The 10,211-nt window shown below is 52.2% G+C and overlaps 2 protein-coding genes across 3 annotated transcripts; one reads left to right on the top strand and one right to left on the bottom strand.

The window, feature by feature from the left end:
- The first annotated feature begins 378 nt into the window (after positions 1 to 378).
- On the top strand, positions 379 to 7,028 carry LOC311374885 (cyclic AMP-responsive element-binding protein 1-like). 2 transcript variants are annotated; one of them, XM_084490633.1, is made up of 8 exons: positions 379 to 510; positions 2,630 to 2,724; positions 3,434 to 3,580; positions 4,242 to 4,342; positions 4,573 to 4,712; positions 5,437 to 5,604; positions 6,248 to 6,401; positions 6,872 to 7,028. In XM_084490633.1, exons 2-8 carry the CDS (start codon positions 2,644 to 2,646, stop codon positions 7,014 to 7,016), a joined length of 936 nt encoding a protein of 311 aa, XP_084346759.1. In that variant the 5' UTR covers positions 379 to 510; positions 2,630 to 2,643; the 3' UTR covers positions 7,017 to 7,028. The 2 variants fall into 2 exon arrangements, with proteins under 2 accessions (XP_084346759.1, XP_084346760.1); XM_084490634.1 differs by lacking the exon at positions 379 to 510 and adding an exon at positions 547 to 653.
- A 2,434-nt stretch (positions 7,029 to 9,462) lies between these two features.
- On the bottom strand, positions 9,463 to 9,863 carry mettl21a (methyltransferase 21A, HSPA lysine; the record flags this gene model as incomplete). Its single annotated transcript, XM_084490635.1, has 1 exon — positions 9,463 to 9,863. A coding segment is annotated over one exon (401 nt), but the record flags the coding sequence as incomplete, so codon positions are not given.
- Between the last annotated feature and the right edge of the window lie 348 nt (positions 9,864 to 10,211).

Genomic DNA, 10,211 nt, shown 5'->3' with positions numbered 1-10,211 from the left:
TTCACTATTATTATTATTATTATTATTATTATTATTACTCTCATTCACTATTTTGTACACAGTCCCTTTTTATCTGTCAGCAAAGCAATTTCACCTTTGGATTATAAATAATGAATAAATACATACAAGTATATAAGTACAATAATACGTGGTATGTAAATAGATAACAGATAAATACAGTTAAAACTGTAATCTTTTGAGACTGTCATTTCCATTGTATTGTTTAGCGCCTATAAAAAAACAAAACAATACCCTTCTCTCTCACACACACACACGCGCGCATGCGCACTCGCCCTCACCTCCTCGGCTCTCTCCGGGCCCACTCGGGCGTCTCCGCCGGCGGTCCGATGATGCTGGTCGTCGTCGTCGCAGTCTCGCCTCTCGTCCTCCTCTCCGCGTTGTTGTTCTCGGTGACGCGACGGAGGTGTAGCCTGACGCGGTCTCTTACGTGTCGGCCTGGATAAAAGTGGAGCTCCGGAGACCCGGGAGTGACGGAGCGAGTCAGTATCGGTAAGAGGATCCGCGTCCGAAGTGATCGGCCCGTGTGCGCGGGGTTCATGCGGGGGGGAATTAAACAAGACGCGGCGGCCAACAAAGAAATCATGGCGGCTGTGTTGCAGGCTCTCTGCAAGCAACACAAGTGGGACTTTTTGGTGTGTAAATATATATTTAAATGCAGGGGAGTAGTGGGGCTGTGTTGTCCCGCAATGTATTAAAAAACGGATCCTCCATGTGTGTTCCGTGCACCGGTGCGCCGGGTTCACAGTACCCGGGGGTCGGTGCGCTCTGAGGGGGGACAACTTGGACCAGTGAAAGTGGGTCCATGGGTGTTTCAAAAAAAAAAAAAAAAAAACTGGCACCCTCAATGCATTCAGACATTTCCCTCCACACAGACTGCTAGCCCGATGCTAACTAGCGCCGTGCTAACTAGCCCCGTGCTAACTAGCTCGGTGCTATCGGCTAGTGACGCCACAGCCGGGTCTGTGACCCTCCACACGGCCGCTCGGGGGAAAGCGTTGACACACAGACTGGAGATTACGCCCCCCCCGGCGCTAGCTAGCCCAATGCTAACTAGCTCCGTGCTATCGGTTTGTGACACCACCCCCGCCCCCCCGTTGGGTCTATGACCCTCCACACACGGCCGCTTGGGATAGCGTTGATTCTTCGTACATTCAGGGGAAACTGTCCCGTTTGTTTCGTCGAGTTCAGCAAAACTGTTTGGGTCCGGCAGGCTAGTTAGCATAGCTACTCTGTTTCTACTGGGGGGTAGCGCTAGCCTGCTAGTTTGCGCCCACGCCTACCCCTCATATGGTTCAATGGTAGAATAATGCTAGTTAGCATGCTAACTCAGCTCATTATGTTGTATGGGCTTCCACTAGCCGGCTAGTTGGCGCCCACAGTCAAACACGGGTTGAACCCCTCCACGGTTTACTCGTAGCATGATGCTAGTTTAGCATGCTAACTTAGCTCATCTGTTACATGGTGCTTCCACTAGCCGGCTAGTTGGCGCGCACAGTCAAACATGGGTTGAACCTATCAACGGTTCGGCGTTAGCACACGGCTAATGCTGAGTTGAAATGGAAGACGGCGATGGGAAGATTGCCAACTGGCTGAGGTTTCAGTCGCGGACCGGCAGCTTAGTGGCTCTGCTGAGGTTTCTCTGCCGGACTATCTGTGGACCAAACCCGTCTATACGATACTGCCGATACACGAAGCATAAAGTTGTTATCTATATTGTCTTAATAAAGTTGTTATCTATATGATCTATTATATCAACAGCCGACTATAGCCGCTGCCAAAACATTATTTATGAAATTATTTTTCAGCTACAATTGAATCAGCCGTGCTTTTAAGCCCATAGCTGTTTCCCATACTTGTTCGTTCGTCCAAGTTATTTAATGAGTCGCCGTTTACGCGTGAGTAATTGGCAGTTTAGCGGATTTTAAAAGTGGAAAGGCGGTGGTGGCGGTATCTCCCGCCGGGACCTGAACGCAGCATCTGCCCGACGCGGGACCCGGCTGCGTTTGAGCGGCAACAAACTTTTCCAGACCACTTCTCCAGTGCCCGCGTTTTCTCTCTCCGTCTCTCTCTCACTCTCCGTCTCACTGTAGTGTTGTGTTTTGTTGTTGACGTAGTGCTGCGTGTGTCTTCGCGTCTACGTTTTCGTGAGTGACCACCTGCCTCGTAGGCGAAGGACTCTAACCTGAAATGTTAAAGGTGATTTAAAAATACTAGGGTATGCTATCGCAGGTGCCACGCCCACCTATACATGCCACGCCCACCTCTCTGTCCACATGGCCCCCATAGAGTGGCATATCACAGTGGAAAAATATGGCCCCGAGCGCTTAAAAACACAGTTAAGATACACATATCACAACTATTTAAAAAAAAAAAAAACTCTATTAAACAAACAGGCTTTTCTTTTTAAATATTGACTTTTTATGTATGTCGACAGTGTGACGTACAACTCTCTCCACGCCCCGAGAGTTAAATGTCCCGTGTGTGTGTGTGTGTGTGTGTGTGTGTGTGTGTGTGTGTGTGTGTGTGTGTGTGTGTGTGTGTGTGTGTGTGTGTGTGTGTGTGTGTGTGTGTGTGTGTGTGTGTGTGTGTGTGTGTGTGTCCCACCCAGAACTCTGAGTGACAATGGAAGCTGGCGCAGACTCACAGCAAAGTGAAACCACCGTAACGGAGGCTGAAGCCCAGCAGATTGCTACCCTGGCACAGGTAACCACCACCACCACCCCAAACACCACCACCACCACCCCAAACACCACCACCACCACCACCCCAAACACCACCACCACCCCAAACACCACCACCACCACCACCCCAAACACCACCACCACCACCACCCCAAACACCGCCATCACCATCCCAAACACCACCACCACCACCCCAAACAACACCACCACCACCACCGCCCCAAACACCACCACCACCCCAAACACCACCCCAAACACCACCACCACCACCACCCCAAACACCACCACCCCAAACACCACCCACAGACTGGACTGTTGTCGTGCGGTAGGCACGTTTTCAGTCAACCTTTATGAACACGGTCGGTCCTTATCGGTCCTTCAATCATGTGAACTGATGACGTTAGAAATGTCACTTTTTGTCGTCGGTAGCTACAAAACATTCCCACTGCGTCCCACAACGAATAAAAAAAGGACACACCAATTCAAAACCACTTCAGGCAGAACCGGAGGCCCGGTAAACAAAGATACTCTCATCCTGATTACTACAAAACAATAACTTTATCAACCGACCCAATAAGGGATGTTTGACATACGACCCCACCCCCCCGCCCTCCTCTCCCCCCTCACTTCCTTTTCGCGGCATTCCCACATACCCCTTATATGGGCGTAGTAACCGCATCGCCATGAGCCCCCCCTTGACCCCTGACCTCTGACCTCTGGTCGGTCCCCAGGCGTCCATCGCGGCCGGCCAGGTCACCACCACGGGGCCCACCGTCACTCTGGTGCAGCTGCCCAACGGCCAGACGGTCCAGGTCCACGGGGTCATCCAGGCCGCCCAGCCCTCCGTCATCCAGTCGCCCCAGGTCCAGACCGTCCAGGTACACACGGGGGGCCCCGCCCCGCCGGAGCTGGGGGCTCGCTCACCGGCTCTCGCTCTCGCTCTCTCTCTCGCTCTCTCTCTCTCTCTCTCTCTGTGTGTATCTGTCTTTCTCGTTCTATGGCGCTGTCTCTATCTTTCTATCTCTCTCTCTCTCTACCTTTCTCTCTCTCTCTCTCTCTCTCTCTCTCTCTCTCTCTCTCTCTCTCTCTCTCTCTCTCTCTCTCTCTCTCTCTCTCTCTCGCTGTATCTGTCTTTCTCTGGCACTGGCTCTGTCTCTATCTCGCGCTCTCTTTCTTAATGTCTCTCAGTCTTTCTTTCTATCTCTCTCTCACTCTCTATCTTTCTTTCCCTCATGCTCTCACTCTCTGTCTCTCGCTCTATCCGTCCTATTTTCTGTCTCTCTCACTCTCTGTATTTCTGTCCGTTGTGGTCTCTGGCCCTCTCAAGCTTTCTCTCTGTCTATATAACATCATCGTGGCACTGTGTAGTCGCTGTGTTTCCATTGAACTTTGCTTTTCAGTTTGGCTTAACTTTTTTATATTTTTCATTGTTTTTGTTTTGATTGTACTCCCACCTCGTGTAGTTTTTTTTAGTACAAACTATTTTCTTCACGGGGGAAAAAAAGCAATGAAAGTGTCGTGTTTTGTGACTGTGTTCAGATCTCGACGGTGGGTGAGAGCGAGGACTCCCAGGAGTCTGTGGACAGCGTGACAGATTCACAGAAGAGACGAGAGATTCTGTCTAGACGGCCGTCCTACAGGTAACACACCCGCGCTAATGAACCGCGTTCGCCGTGCGAGTGCCTTGCTCTCGCCCAGTGGGAGTGGAACCCCTAACCCCATACAAGTTAATGCCTTGCTCTAGAGTGGGACTCAAACCCCTAACCCTGCAGTGTTAATGCCTTTGCTCGACCAGAAAATAAATGAGTAAGTAAGGAGCCCGCCCCCTGATTGTGTGTGTGTGCGTGCGTGCGTGCGCGCGCGTGTGCAGGAAGATCCTTAACGACCTGTCGTCGGACGCCCCGGCCGTCCCCCGGATAGAGGAGGAGAAGTCGGAAGACGACACGGCGCCGGCCATCACCACCGTCACCATGCCGACGCCCATCTACCAGACGAGCACCGGGCAGTACAGTGAGTAGAGGGCCGGCGTGTGTCTCACTCCCCCCCGGAGTGAGACACACACAGTGACACTCCCGAGTCCGGCGTTGACGTCCGACGTGACACACTTCCTTTTCTACAGACGGAAAAGTTCGGAAAAGGACTGACGGTTTTTCTTCGCCGTCGTTCGCGCTTATACATCACTTCCATTCCCAGTTACATTCAGGGTCGTTTATCAGACGCTTTGATCGAAAGCGACTTAGATTTGTCCGAAGAGAGACAACGATGTATCGGAGTCGGTACAGTGAGGATGTTCACAGAACCAAGTGCTAACCATCACTAGGTTAACCCGTTCCCCGTAACGGGTTTCCCCCCACAACACAGATAGCTTAGGGTAAGACGCTACACGATGCGAAGGACTGTTGTTAAGTGCCAGGATGTACAACATACAATAAGTGTGTAAGAGAGGGGGACTTCCTTCCTCTTTGTCCCTGGCGAACCCGTTGTAATAAAATGCCCCCCCAGGCTGAACAGAGGAGAGGGGTCTCATTTCTTAAGTTAAATGACAACAATGAGTTAATATATTGTCCATGTAAATGGACGCCCGTCACAATCCCGCGAGCCGTCCCTTTACCGCCCAACAATCCCAAACACTAACGAACCCTCAGGGGCCTCCAGGGGGGGCCCACCGACTTCAACCTCCAGGGGGGGGGCGGCTCCGTCTTTACCTCCACCTCCGCTCTGTGTCCCTCTGTAGTCGCCATCACCCAGGGCGGGGCCATCCAGCTGGCCAACAACGGCACGGACGGCCTGCAGACGCTCACCATGAACACGGCCACGCAGCCCGGCACCACCATCCTGCAGTACGCCCAGACCAGCGACGGCCAGCAGATCCTGGTGCCCAGCAACCAGGTGGTGGTCCAAGGTGAGGCCCCGCCCCCCGTCCCGTCCCGTCCCGGCCAATCAGGGGCGAGACTTTATACAGTTGTGCATTCCTGTGTTTTAAAGACAGACACCCTCTATATGTTGTTCATATTTCATACGTCCACATCTTTTCTACTAGGGATCGCCCCATATGGATTTTTTAGGGCAGATTTCTTTTCAATCAGCCTTTGCAGATGACCGATACCGATTTTCTTGAGCCGATCTTTGGAGCCGATACTGCTTTTTGCTCCTTCAATTGACATCATAAAAATTACACAATGATGTTAACAAATGTTACAAGTCTCAATTTAAAAAAAGGAACATTTATCGAACTGTCTGTAAATCATGCCGGGGAAAAATAATAATAATAATAATAATTTAAAAAATGAAATAAAATGATGAAAAAATCGGCCGATAAAAACGCAACTATCGGCCGGCCGATATATGTCGCTCACTATATTCGACATATTATTTCTCATTGTAAACGTTCAAACCTATATATTTGTACATGTAGGATCTTTGGGATGTGATTGTTTGCACTTAACACCCATCAGTGTCGGGGGTTCCCCATACTCGGCCGTGAAGCCCCGTCTGACTGTAACGTGACCCCTGACCCCTGACCTTTGCCCTCCCCCTCCCACCAGCGGCGTCCGGGGACGTGCAGGCCTACCAGATCCGCACGGCGTCGGCCAGCACCATCGCACCGGGCGTGGTCATGGCCTCTTCCCCCGCGCTGCCGGCCTCCGGCGGCACGGAGGAGGTGACGCGCAAGAGGGAGGTGCGCCTGATGAAGAACAGGTAGGAGCAGGCCGGGTCGCGACCCCACAACCTCACGACCCCCCCTTCCCCCCACCCCGGCGGGGCTCCTAGGGTCCACTACTAAGTTATAGTACTTTGGTACACACTTGGTGTACCATACTTATTTGTGCGTCCTGGCACTTAATGTACACACTTATTGTGTGTTTGTACGTCCTGGCACTTAAAAACAGTACTTAGCATTGTGTAGCATCTTACCCTAGCTATCTTTGTTGTGTTCGGGGAACGGGTTAACCTAGTGATGGTTAGTGCTTGGTTCTATGATCATCCTTACCGTACCCACAGAGATATATTGTGGTTTCTCTTTCTTCTGACAAATATACTTATTGTAAGTCGCTTTGGATTAAAACGTCTTCTAAACGCCCTGAATGTAAGTGTATAATTCCACTAACTCTCTCTCTCCCCCACCTCCCCCCCCCTGCACTCCCTCGTCTCCCCCCCCCCCCCACCAGGGAGGCAGCCCGGGAGTGCCGCCGGAAGAAGAAGGAGTACGTCAAGTGTCTGGAGAACCGCGTGGCCGTGCTGGAGAACCAGAACAAGACGCTCATCGAGGAGCTCAAGGCCCTCAAAGACTTGTACTGCCACAAAACAGAGTAGGGGCCCCCGCCCCGGGCCCCCTCCCCCCCTGCCCCCGCCCCCGCCCCCGCCCCCTGCACAGAGACTTGAAGCGAAGCCTTGCATCCGGACCCCCCCCCCACCACCACCACCCCTACCGCCCCTCCCAGGCCTCTGTTTAGTTTTTTTTTATCGTCCACATGTCTGTAAAGTCCCCGCCCCCCAGGCCCCGCCCACCTCAAGACTCGTACCAGATCCCTGGGGGCTGGTCCTTATTTTATTGAATGCTCCCCTGCTGGACCAGCCCAGCGACTACAACAGGGTGGTGGGGGTGGGGGTTGGGGTGAGGGTGAGGGTAAGGCTCCTCCTCCCTCCCTCCCCCCCCCCCTGCGTCTTTCGCCGTCGCCCCAGGACGGGCACCCGGTTACCACGACGACGACATCATCTTGCGCCACCAGCAGCAGCAGGAGACGCGAGCCTGTTCAGCGAGCGACTTCGGACCTTTTTTAAAGAAAAAGAAAAAAGACTTTGCCCCGCCCCCCCTCCTCCCCCCACGCCTCTCTCACCCCCCTACTCCTCCTCCTCCTCAGGGGAGGTTTCAGTGCATTATTTGTCATCGCCATGGTAACCACCACGCTAACGCTCGTGCGCTTCCGATCTTTCGCTTCCGATCTGTCGCTTCGATCGGACAGCTTCCAGTTGGACAGCTTCCAATTGGACGCTTCTGATCGGTGAGTTTCCGATCGGACGGCTTCCAATCTGTCGCTTCCGATCGGACAGCTTCCGATCTGTCGTTTCCGATCGGACGGCTTACGATTGGACGCTTTCGATCGGTGACTTTCTGATCGGACGGCTTCTGATCGGACGCTTCTGATCGGTCAGTTTCCGATCGGACGCCTTCGATCGGACGCTTCCGATCCACACTCTAGTCTATCATATTAGAGGAGTTCTGCTTCAGCTAAAGACGTTCTAATCATTTACTTTTCTTTGTTTCTCTCCGGTGAGCGGCGGGGAACTTATTCAGTTGAATCATGCGGTTTATGATTTTATTTTTTATTTTTATGTAAAAAAAAATTGTTTTCTGTGTTTTTTGCGCCCCGAAGTGGTGACAGCCTGGAGCGAGAGGCGGATCCTGAATGAGTTGCGGAGCCTTTGCATGTTTTATTAGTGGTATCGTTTGGGCTATTTTATATATCGTCGAAGCACAGAACATTGCAACCCTAAAAACCGCCCCCCCCCCTGCCCTTGGCCCGAGACCCCCCGCCCCCCCGGACCGGGAGGGGGGGGGGCGGGGTGGTGGGGGACGGACTGGTGGGCTGGGTCTTTTGGAGACTGAATATTTTACACTTTAGAGAACATGAGATGTACTAAAATCTTTGGTGTAATGGTTTGCAAAAGGAATATTTCTCTCGGTGTCTTTTCCTACTCCCTGCTTCAAGCTCCGTCGAGTCTGGTGTTTGAGACTTCATTCGACACACAATACACACACACACATACATATACACACACACACACACAAAATCAGGACTTTGGACATGCTGATCAACATGGGGTCGAGTCCCACCCGCCACCTTACTGACGTCTGAACAGAGGTCGGCGGCCCACTGCACACGCCTGGGGTCTGTGCCAAGGTTCTTCACGTTCTAGCGGCCATTGGTGCGGGACCGACTTGAGGTCCGGTTGGTAAACAAACCTCTTCTTAAAAGCAACGCAAAGCCCGAAAGTTACCCTTTTTTTTTTTCTTTTTTTTTTCCTAATCACCCCGTTTAAAACCCAACCAAACTGGAACCCAAACCGTCGCCCCCGCTTTCTTAACGGGGAGACGGGGAGGAGGAGGTGTGACAAAATGGACGCCAACTGATTCTGTAAAGTTAAAAAAAAAAAGGCGGGAAAAACCGACGGAACAAACGGCTTCGGGAGCGTCGAGGCCACGGTGTATTCTTTCGACATTACATATTGTCATCCGACATAGCGAGCTTTTTTTATTATTATTTGCAAAAAAATGCTATTTTCATTGATTTTGTATACATTGTATTTCTATATGTCAGCACCAAACCCTAAATGAAAAGTAGTCACTAGAGGACTTCCTCTAAATATTACATTTCTGGCAGCTGTTAATAAATGTGTTTCTGGTACCGCTCGTCTGGACATGTGTAGAACCAGAGGGGGGGCGCCCAGCGCTCGTTGGGGTCCGATTCCAGCCGTGCCCCATGAGCAACCACACCTCTTTTAGGAATCGCGTCTCCGGTAATATTCATCGAGATCCAACATTCCCCAACAACAAATTTAGAAAAAACAACAACTCCATACATACTGAGCACCAAAGGACTACTAGAGAGCCAGAAGCCGCTGCGCTCGGGCGCGCCGCCGTCACGTCACCGTAAAAGTGTTCATCCTCCGTCAAAGCGTCGGGATCCCGACCGCATTGTCCTCGGAGGTCCATCCTCTAGAGGTCTGTACCGGGCAGTCAGAGGTCCGTCCTCGGCGGTTAGAGATCCGTCCTCGGCGTGCGCTTCACGGCGCGGTACACGCGGATGTCGCGCTGCCGGTCGAAGTGCACCTCCTCCACGGAGAAGCTCCCCCGCAGCAGCTCCAGGAAGCGGGAGTCCCGCTCGTAGCGGATCTTGCAGGCCAGCAGGACGACCGTGGCGTCGGAGCACAGGTGGTCCAGCGTGGCGAGCAGCGCCGGGAACGTGTCCTCCAGGTACACGATGTCGGCGCCCAGCACCAGGTCGAAGCCCCCGGCGGGGTAGCGCTCCAGACCCGAGCCCCAGCTCAGCTCGGAGACCTCCGCCGAGCCCGGCCGGAGGTCCGCCGGGACGTTGGCCCGCACGTTGGCCGAGAGGAGCTCCAGGGCCGGCTGCCGGTCCGTGATGGTGACCCGGGCTCCTGGGGGGGGGGAGAGAGGGATCGGATCAGGGAATTTGAACTGTCCATCCCCACTGTTGAAGTAGTCAAAACAGTAGGGCTGGGCAATAAAACAATAAATGATCGTATCGTGATAGACTTTTGATCAATATCAATATAAAACATGTTCAATATATATCGATAAGAGACTGAATCATCGAATCTAGCAGCTGGGTTTCTTACACAAACACGGTGCCATACTTATTTACAATATTTAAGTGTTTTCATCGTTGTAGGCCTATTGGAGTTTACATTGGTTACATTGGAGTATTTATCAATGAAGAACAGTGGAAGGTCATTAAGTGTTTAAATCCAGCATGGTAATTCCTA

The sequence above is a fragment of the Micromesistius poutassou genome (assembly GCF_964030765.1).
Source record: "Micromesistius poutassou genome assembly, contig: SCAFFOLD_6217, whole genome shotgun sequence".
NCBI classification, from domain to species: Eukaryota; Metazoa; Chordata; class Actinopteri; order Gadiformes; family Gadidae; genus Micromesistius; species Micromesistius poutassou.
This window is presented reverse-complemented; position numbering and strand designations above follow the sequence as displayed.